At 34.3% G+C, this 25,393-nt stretch overlaps 2 protein-coding genes across 2 annotated transcripts; both read left to right on the top strand.

Annotated features, from left to right (window-relative positions):
- The first annotated feature begins 2,307 nt into the window (after positions 1–2,307).
- On the top strand, positions 2,308–5,935 carry LOC131167355 (small ribosomal subunit protein uS5x). Its single transcript, XM_058126133.1, has 2 exons — positions 2,308–3,188; positions 5,541–5,935. The coding sequence occupies exons 1-2, from the start codon at positions 2,538–2,540 to the stop codon at positions 5,700–5,702; spliced, it is 813 nt and encodes a 270-aa protein (XP_057982116.1). The 5' UTR covers positions 2,308–2,537; the 3' UTR covers positions 5,703–5,935.
- A 3,826-nt stretch (positions 5,936–9,761) lies between these two features.
- On the top strand, positions 9,762–25,393 carry LOC131167353 (zinc finger AN1 and C2H2 domain-containing stress-associated protein 16). Its single transcript, XM_058126132.1, has 2 exons — positions 9,762–10,111; positions 24,294–25,393. The coding sequence occupies exons 1-2, from the start codon at positions 10,013–10,015 to the stop codon at positions 25,074–25,076; spliced, it is 882 nt and encodes a 293-aa protein (XP_057982115.1). The 5' UTR covers positions 9,762–10,012; the 3' UTR covers positions 25,077–25,393.

The raw sequence follows: 25,393 nt of genomic DNA, 5'->3' as shown, positions 1-25,393 counted from the left end.
GGATCAGGGTATTAGGCCGCCAGTACTATAGACACAATATGTCATATGATATTTGATCTAACCGGGTCGGCCAACCGCGGTTAGATCCAGCCTTCGGGTCGCACAACCTTGACCATGGGGGGAAGCATGGCGTGTATAGAAAAATCCTCATAGTGGCCATGAGTTACAGACACGATGTTGACATTTGATACAGAGGATACTCATAAGCCGGAAAGTAAAGTGGAAATGAAAAGTGAAAGAATGATAAAATTGGCTAAAATGAGAAATGAAAGAAAGAATGGAAATTAAGAAATAAGGAATGGTAAAATTGAGAAATGGAACTGCGTGAGTTAATAATATAAATAATTGAGGCGAAGTGAAACTCTCTGCCTGAGAGCTTACTGAGTAAGGTGAGTGCCCTAATAGGTATCAAATGTGACCATACCCGACTGCATAACGTGTTAGAGCAGATGAAAGTTACTTGTATAGGCGAGTAATATTCCTTATTCTCAGGAACTTCGCGGATAATTATGTGTTGGATATCACTAAATTTGATAAATGATTTTAAAGCTTATAAAAACTTGTGTTGTATATCTATACGATTATGAGACTGTGTATATCAGTATTTTTTCTCAAATGAAATGGTGATTTGAAAAGTAAAGTGTATTATAATTATACTCATATGGCCACACACTGTAAATAATTTATTTTTTCTTATTGAGATGTGTCTCACCCAATTTATCTAAATTTTTCAAGGAACAGAGACCGACTGGGTGATAGAGCTCTGTGATAGTAGGGAGCGGGAACCCTGGTACACAAGGTGAGTTTTGGACTAGGGCAGATGTATTTCCCCTAGAGTTGTGTAGTTATTTTTAGTGTGGGAAAGTAGTGTGAATATTTGTATGTATATTGATGCTCTGGGTATTGTATTCTGACTAATATGTGTATATTGTCTTTCACTGTTAGGTTTTATAAATAAAATGACTTTTTACCCGGTACCCAATGCGGGTCGGGTCGTATGGATGGTATTTGGGTTGTTGACGTGGCCGATTTGTGGATGTTGTGGATGACGTGTAATTATTTATTTATTATTAGAAAAAAATTGTACAAAAAATCGGGGCATCACATTTTTCGTGTATATAACCAAAAAATTTAAAATATAAATGGTAAAGACATAAATAAACATTTTTCATATTTAAAAAAAATTCAAATCATAATTTTATTTTATTTTTTAAAGCATGTAAATAAAGCACCTTTCTTAATTTTTGAAAATTGAAATAAAGAAAAAATTTTATGTGGATTTTTTAAAAATGTAACATTTAATTTTTTTGGAAACTAGGTATTATTCTTTTGTTTTCTTATTTTTAAAATTTTCAAAAAAAAATCTTAACATTTTAATTTTAAAGTTATTTTTAAAACAACAAATTAGATTCATATTTTCAAAATTAAATTCCCAATTTTCATTTTAATTTTAATTTGATTGACTAATGTCAGTATTCTCTTACTTTTTATAAATCAAAATAAAATAAGTGTCACCTTTCAATTTTCCAAAAACAAATTTATATTAGATTTTTAATTTTTAAATTTTAAAACAATGTAGGAAGTAACATTCTTGATTTTGCAGCCATAAGAAAATGTTTGAATTAATTTGAATATTGGAATTTAAAAGCTCCTATTTTTAAGAAAATAAAATTGAGAAGTTGGAAATCTAATTTTGTAAATACATTTCATATGCACCTATTTCTATAAAATTTTTTTTTGCATAATACCTAAGTTGGTATGAAAAATTATATAAGAGTGTGTTTACAAATGAACTTATGTGCGAGCAAAATATTTTATTGGACTAAAAAACCCTTTTTTTTTTCGTATAGTTTTTGAAGTTTTATATTTTTAATAGTTAAAAGTAGATACAAAATTCAATCTCAATTTCCCTAAATCTTTTAGTTTTTAATTATCTTATTAATTTCTGATTGGTTACTTTTTTCGATTATTTAATCCAAATTGATTTTCACTATATCATTAGAAAAAAAAAAATCTTTTGATTGGACTTTGATTTAATATATACAATCACACTTTATTTATATAAATTAATCATTTAAAAATATCCATACATATTATTTTGCTACATTAGGATCTATTATATATATATATATTGTTATATAATGATGTATAATATAAACAATTATGTTATAAATAAAATGCATTCATCGGTTTGATTAGGTAATCCATAAGTCATATTAATGAGAAAGAATGAACAAATGCTTTTCTAAAAAAAATTAAAATAAATATATTATATTTTATTTATTAATTGGGCTGGTTTAGATTTGTACACGATCCAAAATCCAATCCCTTTTATTTTACCCGTTATGATCCGATCCAAACCCGACCCGTGACCCGTTTTACCATCCTATCTCACTCTCTTCCGCAAACCCTAGCTCCCTCTCCTCACATATAAACCCCATCTCCATTTCTAGGTCTCTCTCTACTCCCATCTCCTCTCTCGCACCGGCCTCTCACTTTCTTTCGCAAAAACCTAACCATTCTCACTCACCGTTTCCATGGCTGAGAGAGGCGGAGAGCGTGGCTTTGGCCGTGGATTCGGCCGTGGCGGACGTGGTGACCGCGGCCGCGGGCGTCGTCGTACTGGAGGTCGGCGAGACGAAGAAGAGAAGTGGGTTCCCGTGACAAAACTCGGACGCTTGGTGAAAGAAGGGAAGATTCGAAGCCTCGAGCAGATCTACCTCCACTCTCTTCCCATCAAGGAGCACCAGATCGTCGACACTCTCATCGGTCCGTCCCTCAAGGACGAGGTCATGAAGATCATGCCCGTCCAGAAGCAGACTCGTGCCGGTCAGCGCACCCGGTTCAAGGCCTTTGTCGTCGTCGGTGACGGCAACGGGCATGTCGGATTGGGCGTGAAGTGCAGCAAAGAAGTTGCGACGGCGATTCGTGGTGCGATCATACTGGCGAAGCTGTCTGTGATCCCGGTGAGGAGAGGGTACTGGGGAAACAAGATTGGGCTGCCGCATACTGTGCCGTGTAAGGTCACCGGAAAGTGCGGGTCGGTTACCGTGCGGATGGTTCCAGCACCGCGAGGAGCTGGTATTGTTGCCGCTAGGGTTCCCAAGAAGGTTCTGCAGTTCGCTGGGATTGAGGATGTGTTCACTTCATCTCGGGGTTCAACGAAAACCCTTGGAAATTTCGTCAAGGTTTGATTTTTATCATACACTCTGAATTTGTTGTGTTTCCTTGCTTTTCTTTAAGTGCCTTGTTACAATGCTTTGTAATTATTCATTATCAAGCAAATCATATGATTTTTGTGCTAACGCGATAATATTTATCGTTGTGCAAAATTATGTTTATACTGGAATGCAACAGTCAGCCCTCAAAAACTTTTGTGCTCCAATATGATTATGAATATTCGGTTTTTTTTTTTATGTTATCTAATTTTATCTTTATAAATAGCATATCATGTGAGCCTGATAATTATAGATCTATGCTGATGGTAACAGTATTGCTCAGTTAATTTATGTTCTAAATAATTATAGGTTTCCTTAATCTATGAACATTGTTGATATCCATTTGCAGCTCGCATTGGCATGCATAATTATATTTATTATGCTAACAATCACATAAATAGTTTATATGGGATGATATGAATTGTGGTTATGTAGGTTCCCCATACCCCATTGCAAGATTAATGGCATGTGTTAAATTATACTTAATAACTATTACCCTATGTTTGGAGAGATCTTGAATTTGGAATTATTTTGGATTTGGATGAGATGTAATATAAAATTGTATTGAAAAATCTTCAAATCCATTCAATTCCAAATTTAAGTTATGAAATCCATACTCTCAAACGCAACATTAGTATAATTTTGAATAGGTTAGTAATGAGATCAACAATACCTGAGTTGTGAGTTTACATGCAAAAGATACTAATTACACTTTTGGAATGGAATGGGATGGAAGAGAAATTGAACATTAAATTCAATGAAAATGGAAAAATTAAAGTAAAAATTTTAATTCCATCTCAATTTTTAATTAAACGTAGTGCAAGAGTGTTCCTTTTGTTTTTATGTTTTATGGTTTTTTGTGTGCAAATTTTGAAGCATATCTGAGCGAGAAGATGTCAATTTCATGCCCAGATATGGTTAATATGCATTCTTAGCTTTATGTTTGCTGGATATTCACTCTAGTTTTTGTTGGGATATCTATTTTATAGCCCAGAATTTTATATCAAGTTTTTTTTTCATTAATATTTTGTTCTTAAATGTGATGCTTTCATTGCCAAGTATTTGGGCGGATGCCTGAACTGTAGACAAGTACATTTGCAAGGTTAGTAGGTGAGTGAAGCAGGAGAAGGAAAACAAAATTTTGATGCTAATGCATCCTTTAGTTTTAATAAAAATATTAATTTAGACATTTAATATGAATTTTATGGACGCCATCTCTTTTTTTTATATACAATAGTTTAACAGGAGAGAATTTTGGAATGTTAGATTTCATGATAATTTGTTAAAATGCTGAATATAAAATTACTACAATCTTGATTTCATGATGACTTGTTAACAGGCTGAATATAATATTACTACAATCTTCTCTATCATGTTCTAGGTTAGGGACTTCTTGGGTGTGTTAAGTTGATACTTGTGATGGTAAGCTTTACCGACTTACAGTCACTCATTTCAGTTGTTTTCAAATCTTTCTTGGCCTCACATTTATTTATTTGGGAAGGGGGTACTAAATTTTCATTTTTACTCATCATCATACTGGTTAGTGTTTTGACCGCAGTGCTGTTGATACTCTTCCATTATGTTTGCTGGTGAAGGCTCTCTTATATGGACTTTGAGACAATAGGAAGTGTGTGATTTTTATAGGCTTTGTTTCTTACTGATTATTATGTTTTAAATTTAAATTGCATTAAAAGCAATTAAAATTATATTCAATCATTTTCATTGCAGTCAACTGTTTGTCATTTTATTTGATGGCTGAGACTCCACTTTGTAATCATTGTGGTGGGCAATCTTAGGATTCTAGGAGGGAAGTTGGTTGTTGGAAACCTACTACATTGCTTTTATTTTTCCTACGGATATGGAAGTGTGAAGTTCAAATGTTGGATATAAAGTTGTGCTTTATTCAATGATAAAATATCGGACTGTTTTGTCCAATTTACAATTCTCAATCCGAGACCTGAAGCCCATGCTTGCCAATGCAACATTAACGTGTTTGGAGTAGACATCTCCTATATGCCACTGACTTAGTAAACAATTTCTTTTCCTTTATTTTTTGAGAAGGGGAAGAGTTGTGAGGGGCTATATTCTTTGTGATGAAATAATGAACATTGAGAATGTGAAAAAATTTGGGAAAGACCAATGCAAGTCAATGACAAAACTCACAATTGTTTGCAAATTTTGTTCTTCTTCCATGGCTGGATATTCTTTATAGTCAAATAATAGACATTGACAATGTTAGTGAAAATTTTTAGGGAAGATCGATACAACTGTTGGCAGTAAATTTAGAAATTGATCCGAGCACTTGATGTTGCTTACTTGCAGGCTACCTTTGACTGTTTGTTGAAGACTTATGGGTTCCTGACACCAGACTTTTGGAGGGAGACGCGCTTCTCAAAATCTCCATTCCAAGAGCACACTGATCTGTTGGCCAAGCCCACCGGCAAGGCAGTATACCTGGAGGATGTCGAGAAGGTTGAAGCTTGAGTTACATTGAATCCTTTATTAGGATTTAAGGGTTTTGTTAGGAACTCATAAAATAGAGTACTTGTTATTTAATTTCTATCCTTTTTTATCCTGAAGGATGATTTGTTTGCCTGTTTCTGGATTGTGTCATGTGAACTGCTTTTTGTTTCAAATTTATGTCTTTATCTTGATTTCCCTTCAATGTTATAGTCCAAGAACATGCAGATCTGAATGGAAATATCCTTGTTTGATAATCTGGCTACTGCCTTCCGATAGCTTGTTTGATGCTTGACATAGATCATTTTTAATCATATTCTTTTTGAATCATCTGGCGACCTACTGTGATAGGTTGATCGATTCTTTAGGTAGCTCGCATAATGAATTCTATTGTTGGATCATCTGCCTACCACACCTTCTGATAACTAGTTTGATGGCAACAGAGTTTGCTTAATGCAATTCATTGCATGATCTTCATTCCATTATTCTCCAGTTATGAATTTTATGCTCAGGATGCGGTTTGGCGCTGTGCCGCCGTGCTTCGTTTGAATATCATTGCTTTATTCTTAAAAACTCATAGTTTGAGAAATTAGTGGCCTTTAAGCTTGTCATATTTTAGATAATTGTAAGATATCTTCCATGCTGAAAATTTTGGTGACAAGGTTGAAGAGGCTAACCGCCAATAATGAAAACAAACTTTTATTTTTTTTCTCCAATAGAAAAAGAAAAGGTTTTATCAGAGGAAAGAATGTACAGAGGAGAATAAGAAATCCTAATATGCACAAAAGAAACTCTAAAAGAAAAGATCTCAAGTAAAATTGCCTTCCAATGGAGCATTCCTTTAAAACACTGTTGCAAATGACTGCCCGAGCTCATTTGGTTCAGTGAAATAGTTATTTAAACTTTGGGAATTTGTAATATATTTTCTAGTAATAAGAAATGAGTATCAATAGAATGAAGTTAACGGATTGCTTGAATTTATCAAGATCACTATTTTTATTTCACAAACTACACATGATTGTAAACTCTCCATAAAACTGCAAGGTTTTTCAAGTTCACAAAACCAATCATCTTGCTCTGACTAATAACTTTTAGCACGACCTTAATTTCATTGCCTCCAAATTTCAATAACAATTTTCAGTATTTTTATTTGAAATATAAAATAAAATTATAAGAAAAATTGTTCCAATTTTTCTTTTTTACGACTACATTAATAAATAATATATTTATCACAACGAACACACAATTTAATATGTGTATTTATTAGGTTTTTCAGAAAAGGAAGCACATTGATTAAATGTGTAAAATGACATATAAATTGACTGCATGCTTTTTTTTTTTAATAATAAAATATTCTAAATTGGTCAACTTAATTTTTTGTTCTTCACTCATAATTCCATGCATCATAAGGTGCATGCTATTTGTTGATAATATATCAAAAAATATTTTTAATAATTTATTTATAATTTTATCAACCAAATTGAATCAAGCAATTAGCTTGCTGAGGAAAAAAAACAACAGAAAAAGTTGCACTTACAATTTATTCTTATAAGAATATTTTGCCAATTAAGTTTAATATACGTTTATTACAAAATTCCTAAAAAAAATATTTAGTAGTTAAATATTTTATACAACGCACAATTCTCCACTAGTTATACATATTATGTATATGACACAAAATAATAAGAATTAAAGACACAATCTTGGACTCCAATATTATTTAATTAAAAATAAAAAATTAACAATAACCCAATAAAAAAATGTCAATATCATTAAATAAATATAAATTTAATTTATTGCTACGATAATTCATTTATTTAAAACATTGATCCACAATATTTTAGGATATTATTTAAGTTTAGCAAGAAAAGTGCTAAGAATAAATTGTAAATGTATTTTTTTTCTCTATTACAAAATTCGATTTCTTCCTTAACGTATTGTTGGTAAATTCACCTTTTACATTTCTTTTATTTTACCTACTATTAAAGACAATGTTAGTAAATTTTATGATAATTATGGTAAGCATTAAAAATTTTAAAACTATATTACAGCTGCATCTATTTAGTTTCGAACATAATTTAATTATTGATTTACAATTTTTAAATAAAAATATGACATAAATGAATAAAAATATTATAATTATTATATTCTTTTACAAATTCTATTATATAGTGTTTGAGAGCATGAATTTCAGAACTTAGATTTGGATTTGAGTGGATTTGCATAAATTTCAGTACAATTTTATATTTCATCTTATCCAATTTTAATCAACTCCAAATCGAATGTCTCACCAAATATAAAGTTAAAGAAATGTGCAATTCACCGAAACATTGTTATTCCAAGTTTCGAGATCAAATCTTATTTCACATTCAAAAAATGGGTATGTGGACAACATAGAGTAGGGGCGAGCATAAACCGGTTTTAACCGAATTAATCGACCAAATTCGGTCGGTTCGGTTCGGTTTTATAATTTGGTAAATTCGGTTATTCAGTTTTCAATTCAGTTATGGAGAAAGTAAAGTTTAGTTAATCGATTTAACTGAATTATGTAATTAATTAATAATTAAATATAAATTATAGAGCTTAGGGTTCCCACAATTCCCTAAATCCATAAAATTCCTGAATTATGTAATTAATTAATTATGTAATTAATTAAAAATTAAATGTAAATTATTGAGTTGAATTTTGAAAGCATACAAATTATACAATCAGATTAACTCTTTAAATTAGGAAAGGATTGAGCCACGATGACAAGAGTCAAAAGTTTGACTATTCAATTGATACAATTTTTTTTTAAATTGCAATTTAACAATAAAAAATATTTTTCATATTTAATGAAAAATATATTATTTTTGTTAACTTAACATATTAATAATTTTAAATGAAAATATTTTATATCAAAATTAATGATATCTCATGTTTATATTAAATAAAAATATTTTATTAAATCTTCAAAGAATTATAAAAACATTAGCTTATTTTTTATCTTTCAATATATGTATTAAAAAGTTAAAGAATAGAGGATCTATTTTGTTGCGAAAAACACTAAACCACACAAATTCAAGTCCAAAGCTCAAAATCTATATTCATAAGAAATGCAGCATTGTCTACTTTAAAACTTTGAATATGAGATTATACTCGATAAGATATGGGCAAACATGCGATGTCTTTCGTGTGAAATGCTTAAAAAAATAATTTTTCCCTTATATAAATTTTGTTATTTAAGCTTCCAAAATTGGAGTTTTAAAAAATTCAAATATATTAAAAACAAAAATTTCCCCCTTAACATAATTAATATTTTTCTTATTTGGACTTACAAATTAGTATAGTTAAAAATAAAATTTTTAAATGAAAATTTCTTGATTCTATATAAAAAACATAATCTCAAAAGCATAAATCACAAATATATATATATATATATATATATATATATGACAGAAATTTTGTAATTTCATTTTTTTTTTCACAAGCTTTCAAGTTTAAATTACAAAAAAATTATTTAAGTGTGAAATTGTGTTTTAAGAGTTTAATAATAAAAGAGTACTCATAAGCAATCAAGAAATGGTGAAGGGGCGTGTCACAATTTTTGTAACTTCAAAAATCACCATTAAGTTATTTTATTTAATTATTAAAAATGTCTAAATAAAATGTGAAAATATAATATCAACAAAAATTTAAATCTAAATATAATATTTAATTAAATCTTAGTAATGTAATTACCATCGATTTTAATCATGTGCTTGGGAGCTTGAATCTTTGATCTTGAGTTTAAATAAAATACGACACAAAATATTGTTTAACAAATTAAATATCAAAACTCAAATTTCATATCTCCAAATAAAAATTTATAAATTTATAAAATTATAATCGAATGCATATAGTTAGTTGGGTTTAAAATTTTTCTGAAAAAAAAAAAAAAATGCTCAACAAAAGATAAAGAAATTGGCTCAACAAGACTTGATCGCACTAGTTATGAAAGTTTGGGATATTATTGAGAAATTTCAAAATATTGGGAAAGAGTGAAAATAACTTTAAAGATAAGGACCAAATAAGAAATTATAATCCTCTTCATTTCAACAGGAATTGGGGCCGACTTCCGACGACTCTTTCATCTGAGTTTTCGTTTCCGCGGTCTTCCCCTTTCTCGCGCGCTCGAGTTCTTTTTCTTTACGCGGAAACCGAAAGTCTCAGACACCCAATTCCCGAATCACGGAACGATTTCCGGAGACCTCATTTTGCAGTTCAATTGTTAGATTTTTTTTCCTCTTTTTAAATAGATTTTTATTTTGGGTTCTCTCTGCTGGTTGGATTCTGTAATTCGGAATTGGATTTTGATGGGTACTCCAGAATTCCCAGATCTTGGAAAGCATTGCTTCGTGGACGATTGCAAGCAAATCGATTTCTTGCCCTTCACCTGCGATCGATGCCGCAAGGTAACCATCTCCATCCTTTCTCCTAATTTGTAGTAGATTTTTTTTTTTTTTTAAATCCAGATTATGCACTTTATGTTCTATCCATTTTCCCAATGAGCGGTTATATATCCCTGCTGCAACGATTTGATGAAATGATGTATTGGGCAGATTTTTTCCCTTATGGGTTTTGATGAGGATGCCGCCCTTTGATTATTATTGTCAAGTAATTTAAATGTTGGGACGTCTTTTGAAATTGTATTTGTTACGTTTAAAAATAAAAATGTTTGCCAAGACATTTACCTTATGTTTAGTAGCTCGAAGCTCAGACATTGAATTTGAATTTGTATAGACCTGGACAATGCAATATAAAATTTTATTGAGTTCTCAAATTGGAGGCCTGATATCCATCTTCTGAGATGCAGCATAAGCTTTCTTGCGGAGAACATAGGGTTAGATTTTGGTGATAACAATTGCTTCCAAGCTTCTCTGGAGAGGTGATATTCAAATTTTGATAATCATTTGACTCTGTTAGTTGAATTATGTGAAGAAGTTTCTGTCTGGCTTAGCTCTCTCATTGACATTGAATATGAAACATTTTTTGTTTGTAGTATTCCTGGGCACCAAGCTCGTTGAGGACCCTTTTAGGAAACATTATAAATGGTGAAATTGAATTAGTTTGTGTTTGGAAGCATCAATTTGTGGTCTTAGATTTGGATTTGTGTGGATTTAGACAAAGCCCAATTCAATTTTGTATCTATTTTATCCAAATCCACATCAATCCATATCTAAGATCTGAATTCTAAGCTTCCAAACGTGGTTAAAGCCTAAGGGAAATTGTATGTTGTTGTGTTTGTGTGGCTCTTATACCTTATACTTGGTGGGGTTCATAAACAAAAGAAGAAAAACATATGGGTGTGCTATGTAGCATACACTCGTCGACGAGTGTGTCTCTTTCGTCAACGAGTGAGAGTAGATAAAAATCTCAGACATGAATTCTTGAGAGTCTCGATCAGGAGCTCAACCTGGCTCGACCAAGTCGACTCGTTCCCTAAAAATCTCATACATGAATTCCTGAGAGTCTTGACTAGGTTGACGGCAGTGAGAAAAATTTCAAATTTAGAATTGGAACTTTGGGATGGTTGGGTATTTGGAGGGAAACCTCCGTGGGGTTGTTAAATATGTCTTTTTTGGGCATATTGTAATAAGAGAGAGTGGAAGAGGATCATTGTAATCCATTGTATTATGTATCTTTGATCTTCATTGTGAAACTCTTGTCGATTGCTGTAGAAACCCGAACCCGTAAAATAAATAAGAAAAGGGTAAACAGGGAATTACAGCAGGGTTCGTCCACGAAGGCAGAATGTTCATCGATGAAGTTCCCTCAGTTCTTCGTCGCCGAAATTCAGAATGTCGTCGACGAAGAAATATTGTGCGAACCAAAGAAAATATCCGGATGAGGTTCGTTGACGAAGGTAGAGTTTCGTCCACAAACTGAGTGGCTGGCTTGTTGATGAAGGCTCCGTCTCGTCGACGAATTTGACTCGGCCAAAGGTTCTATAAATATCATTTTTGGTTGTTTAAGGGTTAAGAAAACCCAAAAACTCTCTCTCTCTCTCTAGAACCAGCGAGTTCTCTCTCTCTCTCTCTCTACGATCCTTCGCCGTTTGTTGTCTGTTTCTACAATCGGAAGTTTCTGCGTGGATCAGGGGAGGAAACTCTACAAGTATAGCGGATCAGGTCGTCGTTTTATAGAGTTTTGGGATTGTCCATTAAATCGAGATAAAGATCTGAATTCGTTTTCGTTTTGGTAGATTTGTAGTAGATTGAAAAATAGTAAAGTATCGTTCTTTGGTTTTTAGGTTTCGGGGATCCCGGATCGTTGTTTTGGACCAATCCGTTCGTGTATTGAAATTCAGAATTAGGTAAGGGGATTTGTTTACATCAGTCTTTTTATAAAATTAAACCGCTAAAAAGTTAGCTTATGTTTATGCGTATAATATGACTGCGTATTTGCTAAGTTTCACCGGGTAAAAATGCCGGTTTTATGATTTTACGATTTTGGTAAAAATAAAGGTTTTGGCGTATGATCTCCAAACTTTCCAAAACTTCTTTATTTGGATTAATTTTAACGTAGGAGATGCTTGAATCCCTTGTTTTTCATTTAAATGCTATTTATTGAGTTATATACTATATAGCGGATTTTTGATCAAATGAGTGTGACATATGATATGAAATGGAATATAAGAATCTGTTTTAATACTTATATGAACTATGGGAACTGGAGTTCCATTTTACTATATGAGAAATATGGAAGACAGGTGCCGGTTATATACCGAGTTATATACGTAAAAAGGGTCAAATCGAGAGGTTGTGTGCCGGTTCATACCACAGTATGATTGAATGAGTTTGTGAAATTATTGGAATTGTACAAGTGATTTGTGAATGTAAAACAAGTTAATTCGTTTTAACGGAAATTATATATATGATATTTGAAATCGCAGCTTGTTACTATTAGAACCCTAAAAAGCTCACCGTTATAAGAGAGTCTTAAAAAGCTCAACGTTACGCATGGTTTTGTTGCTTTATATGTATATTGGATACAGTGTAACCACACACATGATTTTCAGTGTGGGTATCGAGATAGTTGGCTAGATATTGGAGTGACCACTGGTGGATTAATGGACCAGGTGGTACCAGTCGGACTATAGTAAATTGCATAACCCGTAGGCCAAGGGGTAATGTATTGGCAGTTGTTATTATTGTATCTAAGTTGGATAGTGTTTTAAATATGCATATTTATGATTTGAAAATCAAAATGGGCAAAGTCACATGTTTGAGTACTGGACGGAGAGATCATACAGTGTATGGGCCTGTACCCTACTCTAACCTCAGGAACTCTCGCTTGTTATGATACTAAACCATCCATCATAGGATTTATGTCTATATATCTCCTATATTACAGTATTGAGAATATTCCTTATATGTATTTGTTTTCAATTGAAATAAATGCATGTGGTCACACACTGATGTAATATCTTCCACCTTACTGAGAATTGTCTCACCCCAACATACAACCTTTGTTTCAGGTCCTACAGGACGTCGGTCCTAGTTGCTAGAGGGACTTGGAGGGTCGTTTTGATTTTTGACTTACGTAAGCGTTCTGTATATGTAATAGACTCAGTCTAGAATATCTTTTGGAGATTTTGAGAACATGTTATGTTTTAAGTATGGATGTATGTATTTGAGGATACAGTTAGAAAACTCTGGTATGTCATTTAGATTCTTATATGGATGTTTATGTTTTCCACTGTGCATGTAATTGCAGATTAGTATGAAACACCCATATGTCCCTATTGAGGGCGGGTTGTATATGTATGGATCAGGGACAGGTGTAATATACAGGTGTAGTAGCACTTTGAGGCCGTATAACGGGCTGGGGCATTACAATTGTTCCCGTGGATGTGGGCTTTGCTGAACCACGTAATTCTTGGTGTCGTTGTTTTTATTATTATTTTCTTGATATTGGTATGGTTGTGGAATGATTCTGGATTCATCATTTAGATTGTTGCAAGTGTATGTTTGATCCTTCATACAATATTGTTATTTCGCTGTGCATTGTTTGAGAGGCATTATTTCATAACTATTGGTATCAGATTGAAGTTGTGATTGCCTTTGCATCTTCTTTTGCGAAATTTGATGTTGTCAAATTTGATGGAACCGAAAATCTCGATTTGTGGTAGAGAAGGGTGAAGGATCTCTTGGTGCAACAAGGTATGGTGAAAGTTTTATACAAAATTCAATTGGATAGCATGGGTGTAGAGACTTGGAATGAATTGGGAGCAATCATTCGATTTTATTTGACTAATGATGTGTTGTATCACATCATGGATGAGAATTCTTCAACATTAGTTTGGTGAAAATTGGAATGCCGATATATGTCTAAGGGTTTGTCAAAATCTGCAAGTGTAGTGGAGGAAGATTCAGAATGTAGTGATAAAGATATGCTATGTGTTTCATCGGGTTTGGAGTGCCACGCGGGTGATTCTTGGATCTTGGATACCGGATGTTTTTATCCTAGAAAATGGTTTAACATCTACAGGTCAGTATATGCTGGTTGTATTTTGATGGAAAATGATATTTCATGCAAAATATTTGTTATTGGAAATGTCAAAATCAAAATATTTGATGGTGTTGTAAGAACCATATGTGATGTAAAACATGAGCCGGGTCTAAGGAAGAATGTTATTTCATTGGGTACTTTAGACTGTAATGGATATAGTTACAAGTCTGAAAGTGGAGAAATGAAAGTGTGTGAAGGTAACTCGATAGTGATGAAAGAAGAAAAGGTAGCAGGAAATATCTATACACTGCAGGTGTTACAGTTGTAAGCGAAGTTATAGCTGTAGAATCTGAGTCAGATGTTCTGTGGGATATGCGGTTAAAGCATATGGGTGACTACATGTATTCAAATGTTTAGGAACCGATGATGATAGTATCAGGGGATAGACATATGTATTTCGTGGGTTTATCACGAAGGGTCTTGGTGTACTTCATGCAGTGGTTGTGGTGGAGTACCAGACCGGGAGAGAGATTCTCAAGTCAAACATTGGGACTAAGTATGCTGGTTTTGTTCAAGAAGTTTTGTGAGCAGGGCAGGTCATATGCAGGGTACTTCTTAGTAAAGTCAGTGAGTATGACGTGTTTATCGTGTGACCATCGCCAAAGGTATTGCTAGATGGGAAAGTTACAGGTGAATTGTGGGCTGGTTTTGCGGTAGACTATTCGGTTGTGAGTGGATGTCTACTGGTGCACTATTCTAGCGATGGAGGATCTAGGCTTGGTGTTATGTTCGGACAGTACACTTTTCTAGGGTATAAGAAAGGTGGGTTCAAGTTGGGTAATCCTGTGGCAAATAAAGAGGCGATTGAGGACATGACTTTTGTTGATAAAGTCATGGAGCAGCGTACTCAGATAAATGAAGAGAAAAAAATGCCAGAAAACTACATCAGCAACAATAATGTTATTCAGGTGGAGTTAGAGACTCAGGGCAGAAATGTGGGGAGTTCTATCTTGGGTCAACAGTATCACAGTATGAATGGGCGTGTGATGTAGGAAAAACTACATACTCAGGGCAGAGATGGTATTGGTCATATTGCAGCGAGTTTCAGTTTGGGAGACTAGCAGAATCACTGTGGGCCCATGTGCACTATCAGACCACCACTTAAGTATAAATTTAGCATTCTGGAGTTTTATGCACTCATTACTACTAGTAGTAAGGTTTCTACTATTTTTCAAATTGCAATGCATTGCAAAGGGAAAAATAGGTGGGTGAGTGCTATGGTGAAGAAAATGGAGGTATTGCATATGTACTAGGTGTGTGAGTTGGTGAGGCTTCCAGTGTGGAAGAGGGTGATAGGATGGAGTGGAGTGATGTATTTGTTGTGTGTGAATGACGTGTTATTGGCTGGAAAGACTTTGAGTGAGGCTGATCAGTTGGGAACTTTGTTGAAAGGTTTTGACATGAATGTGTTGGGTATGGTTAAGATGAGTCTTGGTTTGCTGATTCGAATGGATAGAGCTACAGGGAGATTGGTGTTATCTTAGGGTGACTTTGTGGATAGAGTTATAGGGAGATTGGTGTTATTTCAGGGTAGCTTTATGGATGAAATTGCAGGGAGACTTCGTTTACCGTCTCAAGGGGGTTCTGTGGAGAATCAATATGGAATGTCTACCGCTCGGTGCTTAAGGACAGGCTGTGATGTTTGGGATATGTAAAAGGTCCTCCATGATTGTGCAATGGGGTATTTCAGCGGGCAACAAAGTGGACTATCAGTTGTTAGTTTTGTTGAAGACTATGCTGGGGGCTTTGGTGATATAAGGCTTGTAGCAGCATTTGTATTTACTGTTGTGGGAAGGTCTTGTTGGAAGCTTAGGGTGAAGTCTTCGAGTGTTGCATCTACAACTATATCGGGGTTGATGATAGAAGCTGAAATTGCCATTGGCAAGTTCAAGTAGCGTTGCTTGGACTTGATGTTTGTCTCCAAGTGTTAGAAGGGAGATGGTCCCAACGAATGTTCTAAGTTCAAGGTGAAGAAATCAGATATGTTTTTTCAGGTTCTCCTAAGGGGCGTATAATCTCCAAGGTGGAGATTGTTGTGTTTGTGTGGTTCTTATGCTTGGGGGAGTTCATAAACAAAAGAAGAAAAACATATGAGTGTGCTGTGCAGTAGGCACTCATCGATGAGTGAGAGCAGATAAAAATCTTAGACATGAATTCTTAAGAACCTCGTCCAGGAGCTCGACCAGGCTCGACCAAGTAGACTCAACAACAACAACAACAAAACCAAGCCTTAGTCCCACTATGTGGGGTCGGTTATATGAATCTTTTTCCACCAATTTATGCGATCATGGACCATTTCTTTTGATAGGTTCAAGGATATTAAATCATTACCCACTATCTCCTCCCAAGTTATTTTAGGTCTACCCCTACTCCTTCTACTGCCCCCCACAGTAACTAAGTCACTCTTTCTCACAGGTGCACTATAAGACCTACGTTGCAAGTGTCCATATTATCTGAGTCGTCCCTCTCTTATCTAATCTTCTATAGGAGCTACACCTAACTTACCACGAATATGTTCATTCCTTAATTTATCTTTCAATGTTATACCACTCATCTATCTAAGCATTTTCATCTTGGCAACTTTTACTTTTTGGATATTATGTTTCTTCGTCGCCTAGCATTCCGATCCATATAGCATAGCTGGTCTTATAGCTGTCCTATAAAACTTCCCTTTCAATTTTAAGGGTATTCTACAATCACATAGCACACTTGAAACATTTCTCCATTTTATCTAACCTACTTTAACTCTATTCATTACATTATCTTCAATTTCTCCTTCAGCTTGCATAATAGATCCAAGGTATCGAAATCTACAAGTGCTATTTATTTATTCATCATCAAATTTAACTTTGTCTCCAATATTCCTCCTATCATTGCTAAAATTATATTTCATATATTCAGTTTATTTCTACTTATCCTAAAGCCTCTAGATTCCAAAGATTTTCTCCATAATTCTATCTCAGCCTCTACGCCGTCCCTAGTTTCGTCAATTAATACAATATCATCTGCAAACAACATATATCATGGAATCTCCTTTTGAATTCTCTTAGTCAATTGGTCCATCGCTAAAGCAAAAAGATAAGGACTCGAAGCAGATCCTTGATGTACACAGTACACCTAGTTTCTTCTAAAACCCATCATAGAACTTCCCTAATTTCTCCATCTATAGTCCTTACTTATCCTTAATGACATCGGTATACTTACAACATACACCATTTTTTTTTTCTTCTAAAACCCATTATAGAACTTCCCTAGGTATCCTATCATATGCTTTCTCAAGGTCGATAAATATCATATGCAAGTCCCTCTTCTTTTTCCTAAACTTTTCCATTAATCTTCTTAAAAGATATATAGCTTCTGTCGTAGATCTCCTAGGCATAAAACCAAATTAATTTTCTGAGATCTTCGTTTCTAACCTTAATCTTTGTTCAACTACCCTTTCCCATAGTTTCATCATATGACTCATAAGTTTAATTCCATGATAGTTATTACAATTTTGAATATCTCCTTTATTTTTGTATATAGGTATTAAAGTACTTTTCCTCCATTCATCTGACATTTTCTTAGCATTTACAATTGTATTAAATAAATTAGTTAACCATATAATTCCGTTATCACCCAAGCTCAAACTTCAATTGGGATGTTATCCGGTCCCATAGCTTTCCCATTTTTCATCTTTTTTAGTGCAAACTTAACTTCGTTAACTCTAATTTTGCATATAAATCTTATATTTTTAGTCTTTTCCTCATTTGACAATTCTAAGTTTAAGCCTTCTATTTGATTTTCGTTAAACAACTTACTAAAGTAACTTCGCCATCTTTCTTTAATATCTTCGTCCTTAACCAAGATAATATCATCCTCACTTTTTATACATTTTACATTTCCTATGTCCTTGCTCGTCCTTTCTCTAGCTTTAGCAAGTTTAAATATATCTCTTTCCCCTTCTTTTGTACCTGATCTATCATACAAACTATTAAATGATCTATATTTAGCTTCACTAATGGCTCTTTTTGCATCTTTTCTTGCCTCCTTATATTTTTCAAAATTATCTCTATTTCTACATTTTTTTTATGTTTTATACCAAATTCTTTTTGTCTTTATCATTTTTTGTATATCTTTATCCCACCACCAACTCTCTTTGCTATTCGAGAATCTTCCCCTTGACCTAAAATCTCGTTTGCTATCTTTTTAATAGAGCTAGCTAATCTATTCCAAAGAGTATTTGTATCTATCCCATCCTCTAAGGTCCAATCTCCATCTTTGATCATTTTATCTTTAAATTTTAATATATTTTCTCTTTTTAGGTTCCACCATCTAGTTCTCCTACACTGGTTTATTTTATTATTTTTCTTCTATTTTTTAATACATATATCTAACACTAAGACTCTATGTTCTGTGGTTAGACTTTCACCTAGAATAACTTTACAATCCTTGCATGACAAACTATCTATCCTCCTAGTCAAAAAAAAAATCTATTTGACTTCTATTTTGTCCACTTTTAAAGGTTATTAAGTGTTCTTCTCTCTTTTTAAAGCAAGTATTCATTATACTAAAATCATATGACATAGCAAAGTCTAAGATCATCTCCCCAGACTCGTTTTTGTCTCCATATCCATATCCTCTATGTATCCTCTCATAATTTTCCTCTCATAATTTTTATTATCTCTTCCAACGTGTCTATTCATATCTCCTCCTATAAATATTTTCTCAGTCTTTGGTATGCCTTGTATAATACTATCCATGTCTTCCCAAAATTGTCTCTTAAGATTTTCTGTTAAGCCAACTTGAGGAGCATAAGCACTAATGATATTTATTATCTTGTCCTAATACCATCTTGATTTTTATAATTCTATCCCTTACTCTAGTTACATCCACAACGCTATCTTTTAAGTTTTCGTCTATAGTAATGCCTACTTCATTCTTATGTTTTTCTTTTCTAGTGTACCAAAGTTTAAATCCTGATTTATCGATTTCTCTAGCTTTCTCCCCCACCCACTTAGTTTCTTGAAGGCAAATTATATTAATTCTTCTTCTAATCATTGTATCCACAATTTCCATGCTTTTACCCGTAAGTGTTCCTATATTCCAAGTTGCTAATATAATCCTAGTTTCCTGAACTAACGTCTTTACCTGCCCACGTCCAGAATGATGCAGGAACCCTCGCATATTTAACACCGCACTCGGGCGCTGACACGGCGCGTCGCTTCGGGGTGACGACCTAGCCCACTCTCGCCCACTTTTTACTACACTTGGGTGGTTAAAGTGCAACGCATCACTCGTAGGGGATGCCCTAGCAAATATTCGGTAAGGATTCATATCATAGTGATCTGACAAATTTTACGCTGGTTGTCAGCTACCTAACGCAACCCTCCTCCTTAACTCGGGCTTGGGACCGGTTGTGTGTGAACAAAATTAGGGCATTAAGTGCATCACAGGTGGAGTTCGATCAAGTAGACTCGTTCCCTAAAAATCTTAGACATGAATTCCTAAGAGTCTCGACCAGGTCGACGACTGCGAGAAAAATTTCAAATTTTGAATTGGAACTTTGGGACGGTTGGGTATTTGGAGGGAAACCTCTGTGGGGTTGTTATATATGTATTTTCTGGGCAAATTGTGACAAGAGAGAGTGGAAGAGGATCATTGTAATCCATTGTTTTGTGTATCTTTGATATTCATAGTGAAACTCTTGTCGGTTGCTCTCGTGGATGTAGGCTTTGCCAAACCACGTAATTCTTGGTGTCATTGTTCTTATTATTTTTTTCTTTGTATTGCTATGGTTGTGGAATGATTCTAGATTCATCATTTAGATTGTTGCAAGTGTATGTTTGATCCTTTATACAATATTGTTATTCCGCTGTGCATTGTTTGAGAGGCATTATTTTACAACATATGTCATTCCATTTTCCACTCAAAATGATGGTTTTAGATATTTTTTTTGTAAGAGGAATGCTAGCAATAGTCGCTTCATGTACTGTACACTCTTTGTGATTGGGTCATGAGACCATCTTCTTTTCAGGCATAATATGCGCTAACCGCTTCAAATGGCTTTGATTTCTTAATTAAATTTTTTAAAAATACTTCTCATTAATTTTTGTTACAGGATGAATAGATAGTTGTTTGTGTTTATGATAATAATGTCAAACAGACCAATCACAGGAAGAGTGTGTGAGGAGAGTATATAAAGCAACTGTTATGAGAGATTCCCTTTAGTCTAGGGTTGGGGGTAAGAGGGATGGTTAGTTGTGGTCTTGTGTGTAGATCACAAAAGAGGCTGTTTTAGGTCTTAGAAATTTGATTTCTAAAAGCACAGCTCTCTTGGCTAAATGACTTTGGCATTCTCCTTGGAGGATTCATCCCATTTGGCGTAGAGTCATTAAAAGTGAGTTATATTGAATGTGAACAGCTGGGCTATTAACTTGGGATCTATATGCTCTTTGGAAAGTCCATAGCAATCTATCTCCCAGATTTATTCCCTCTTCATTCCCCATACTAAGTATGCGTTGGGTAAAGGTTCTCGTATTCATTCTTCAAAAGATACTTGGATGGGGAATGTTGCTTTGCCCACCTCTTCTCCTTGTCCTTATTGCTTTTCAGGGCAGAATAGTGTTTTTTTTTTGGTTGTTGTTGTTGATTCCAATGGTCCTTTGCATTCTTGGGCTTTTCATTTTTGAGGTCCAACGTAGGGAGATGGATGAGCTTTTTTCTTTGTTAATGATGCTCTTGGTCCTTGGATTTTTTGAGGGTTATTGTTGCAAATCCTGTTGTGATTTTTTGGCTGGTCTAATTTTTTCTTTCTGCTCCATAAACAAATCTGAAAGGGCAAAATATGTCCAAAAATTAAGGCTTTTATTTGGTTTGTTGTGCTTAATAAGTCAACACCAATAATTTGCTGCAGAGTAAGAGACCTTTGAAGGCACTTTCTCTAGACGTATGTGTTCTTTGCTTTAACAGTCCAGAAACAGCATCCCATTTGTTTTTGCACTGTGATTTTGCTTGGAAAATGTGGTATAAGCTATTTGGTTTATTGGGAGAGAGTTGCGTCTGTCTGAAACGGTGGAGAATTTTTGGCAATTTCCTTGTCTAGTTTTGGTAGGAAAAAGGATTTAGTAGCATTATGGAGATGCACCTATTTTGCAGCATTGTGGGGTTTATGGTTGGAAACTAATGCACATATTTTTTCTGGGAAGAAGCTGAATATTTTGTTGTTATTTATTACATGGCTTCACTATGGTGTGTTGGTTTTGGGTGCTTTAAAGGAGTGAGCTTCTCAAATATCCAAAGGGATTGGTTCTATTTGTTGCAATGTTTTAAAAGCCGAAGGCGTAAGGCAAGGCATTTTAATGTTTAAAAGGCGAGGCATTAGCTTTAAGGCATTGGGCGTAAGCTTTTTAAGAATTTATTTTTAATATTAAAAAAATGAAATAAATTTTATATATTTTTAAAATAAAGAAAAATTTAGAAAATCACAAATATAATGTAAGAAAGAAAAATTGTATGTACTTTGCAAACTACTTGTCGGCTATTCAAAAACTGCTGACTTGAATACATGACATAAATCAATGACATCTATACTATGACATAGTCCAAACTATTTTCATGCTCTAAGATACAGCTCTCTGTTATTTTGGAAAGATTGAGGTTCAAGAGTTCTAGAAATCAACTCATATTATGCGATTCCTTTTATACAAACATGTAGTTAAAATTTTTTGACCAATTTTTTACTTGAGAATCACACACCCAAAATGCGTAAGCCTCAACTAAAAAGGCACAAAAGGCGTGCCTTTTGTAAAAATGCATTAGACTCAGCATATAATGCTTTACCCTATTTGGAATTTGGTATTTTAGATTGAGCCTCAAAGCGTTTTAGGCATGTTGTGCCTTGAGGTGAGCCTTAAGACGAGCCTCGATTGAGCTTTTTAAAACAATGATTTGTTGGCTTGATTGGTGTTTTTGCTTTTTCTTTACTGCCTTTACTTTTTGTTTACGATGATGTCTTGTTCTACTTTTTGTACATCTATGATATTTTAATGAAATCTTATTATTTTTCCTTTGAAAAAAAAAACAACTATTTTTAGCAATCCTCCTTTTAATAAATGAAACTTATTGACAAGAGAACGTTGATCCAATTAGGAGAAAATAGTTTCCTTTATGATTTTTAAATGGATATAGTTCTCTTTTTACCTGAAGAAAAGGAAAGTAATGCTATAAAGAAACACTTGAAGCATAGCCAAATCATGTTGCCTACGAAGGCATGGCATTGTTCAACTCATCTTTTTTATTTTTTCAGTAAGCCTAGATCAGAGCCAGCATTTCCATGGAAGAGTTCATTCCACAACTTTTGATGAATCTCCATAATCCTTTACGTTATTGGGCTGTCTCTAGATTCATTCCTCATTATTTTAGTGTGAAAATGCGTTAAGTGTTTCAATTGAAAAATGTTAATCCTAAAAATTATACTGATTGTCAAGTTGTCATATGCAAAATCTGATATAGGTTTCTACAATTTGTTAGAAAATTTTGATGTCTTAATATAGAGTAATTCATTTTGATGTTTGGGCAGTCATTGTAAAGAAAGTAGTAGGTTCATTATTTGAAGAAGATGAATAAATTCCTCATGCTAAGCTCATTTGTGATCCCCATAGTTTGGGAGTTCCTTGCATCAGTGCTTATTATATATGAGGAAAAGGGTTGGGTGACCTTATTCTTGGTATGCATATTCCCTAAGAAGAACTTAGGTTATGTTTGGTTTGCCCAATGCTTATTCTTAAGAATAGTATAGTTATGATAGAAAATTTGATAGCTTGTATTAAAAAAAATACGTGTGATTGCCATAAAGTAAATGACTATCTAAAATTTTTTATGAATCCTTACAAAGAATAGGTAAGGAATAACTATTCCAGAATTTTACCATGGGAATGCCTATTCCTTTCTTATTCAATATTGGATGGAACAATAAGAAAAAGACAAGTACTATTTGTTACCTCTATTCCCAAATTTTTCGTTGTATTCAATCTCTTAGGAATAACTATTCAGCGAACGAAACGTAACCTTAATTTATCTTTTATGCATCCGAGTTGATTGTGGTTTGAGTTGTCTTCTTGATGGCTACATTTGCCCCTAGACCTGCGTTGGTGTGCAAAATCTACTTATTGAAAGAAATTATCATTGAAACATGTTCTTGAAATACTCTTTTCAAATGCATATTCATAGGGTTGAAATTATAACATGGCTCCAACTGATATTGACCGGGGAATCAACCGCATCAAATTGTAATATGCCTACTCTTGTGTTCAGAATAATGGATCCTTTATCCTTGGCATAAATTTATGTTTCTTTGCAATAAAGAGAAGGGAGGGACTCCTTGATTCTTTTCTATCATTGCCAGTTCAATGGTCCAACTGATATTGACCGGGGAATCAACCGCATCAAATTGTAATATGCCTACTCTTGTGTTCAGAATAATGGATCCTTTATCCTTGGCATAAATTTATGTTTCTTTGCAATAAAGAGAAGGGAGGGACTCCTTGATTCTTTTCTATCATTGCCAGTTCAATGGTATTCTTTTTTATGTTGGGTGATTGGTGTATTTTTCATTTAGACATGGTTGAGTTCACTGCAAATGAGTACCTCTAGTGTTTAATTTTTTATTAAACCACCAGGGTAAAAAATAATTGATGGGGTAATAACAGAATCCATGATGACCATAAGTTTGAAATATTCAATCCTTTGGTTCTTTGCTAGGATGTTCAATGATCCTGTAGATTTTCAGGGTTGAAGGATTAATCACAGTAGCTGTTGTAAGTGTTACGCCAGCATTTCTGGGTTATGCTAGTGGCACGTTCAGCATTAGTGTATAAATTTTGTCCTTGTTTTGGTGCATCATCCTTGGCAAATCATTCTAGTCTTCTCTGTATTTTCTTCAATATACTGGTGGCTGTTTTTCGTTCTCTTGAATCTCTCCTTTTTTCAGCATGCTTCTTTGGAAATTGATTTCTTGCTTCTTTTGTCCAGCCCATTGCTTTTTATTGTTTAACTTTCCAATTCTCTGCGTTGTGCTGAGTGCTGATCTGTTGAATGTGACAGGTATTTTGCTTAGAGCACCGAAGTTATTTTCAACACCACTGTCCACATGCCAACAGAGAAGATTCAACTGTTGTTATCTGCCCACTCTGTGCAAAAGGAGTACGCCTAATTCCTGATGAAGACCCGAACATCACATGGGAGTCACATGTTAACACCGATTGTGACCCATCAAACTACGAGCGAGCCACAAAGAAGAAAAAGTGTCCTGTCACTGGCTGCAGAGAGATCCTAACATTCTCGAATACTATTCGATGTCGCGACTGCACTATAGATCACTGTTTGAAGCACCGGTTTGGACCTGACCACAAATGCTCCGGACCCAAGAAACCTGAGACAGGTTTCCCATTTATGGGTCTTCTGAGTAGAAGTAGAAAGGAAGAAACAAAATCCCACCGAGTTCCAGCAACATCTTCACCAAAGTGGGCAAATAGCTTTCTGAATGCTGCTTCAAGCTTTAGAGCAACAGCCGGAGCAGGCATGGCAAAATTGAGCAGTGAATTTAACCAAGCATTGCAGATGGCAAGGGATGGGGTGGGACAGGGCAGCAGCAGCAGTGGCAGTGGAAATGGACAAATGGAGGAGTGCCCCCAGTGTAAAGCAAGGTTTTCCTCTGTTACAGACCTCGTTGAGCACGTGGAGAAAGTTCATGAAAGAAGTGGAAACCGAACTGGTGTTAAGAAGGTGACAATCGATGTTTGCCCCAAGTGTAGTAGAGGTTTTCGTGACGCGGTGTCCCTGGTGCAGCATGTTGAAAGGGATCATGGAGGTACTTCCAAAGCTTGAAGGGTATGGTTACCAAAATGGCTAAGTTTTCTTATTTGCAAGAAGTCAGTGTATTTTCACTGCTTATTGCATGCATTGCTTCAAGGTGTTGCAAATGCGAATGACTCTCAAATCTTGGTCAGGCAATGCAAAATTGTTACAGATCAGTCATTGAATCCCTTATTGAGACCAAATTGAAGTTTCTTTATCTGTCTCTGAACTTTATGGTTTCTATAAATCTCCCCTTTTAATATTTTAGTTGGAGGGGAGGTGTGTTTGGGATGTAGAAGTTGAAATTAAATTCTATACTACATTTATATAGTTCAAATTTCCTGCCA

The sequence above is a fragment of the Malania oleifera genome, chromosome 11 (genome assembly GCF_029873635.1).
Source record: "Malania oleifera isolate guangnan ecotype guangnan chromosome 11, ASM2987363v1, whole genome shotgun sequence".
NCBI classification, from domain to species: domain Eukaryota; kingdom Viridiplantae; phylum Streptophyta; class Magnoliopsida; order Santalales; family Ximeniaceae; genus Malania; species Malania oleifera.
The sequence above is the reverse complement of the archived record's forward strand: the minus strand, read 5'-3'. Positions and strand labels throughout refer to the sequence as shown.

Bases quoted from the DNA above. Each gene is read 5' to 3' on its own strand.
- LOC131167353 (XM_058126132.1), top strand. From the start codon at position 10,013: ATGGGTACTCCAGAATTCCCAGATCTTGGAAAGCATTGCTTCGTGGAC. The intron at 10,112-24,293 runs GTAACCATCTCC...TGAATGTGACAG, and splicing joins CCTGCGATCGATGCCGCAAG to GTATTTTGCTTAGAGCACCG.
- LOC131167355 (XM_058126133.1), top strand. From the start codon at position 2,538: ATGGCTGAGAGAGGCGGAGAGCGTGGCTTTGGCCGTGGATTCGGCCGT. The intron at 3,189-5,540 runs GTTTGATTTTTA...GCTTACTTGCAG, and splicing joins CCCTTGGAAATTTCGTCAAG to GCTACCTTTGACTGTTTGTT.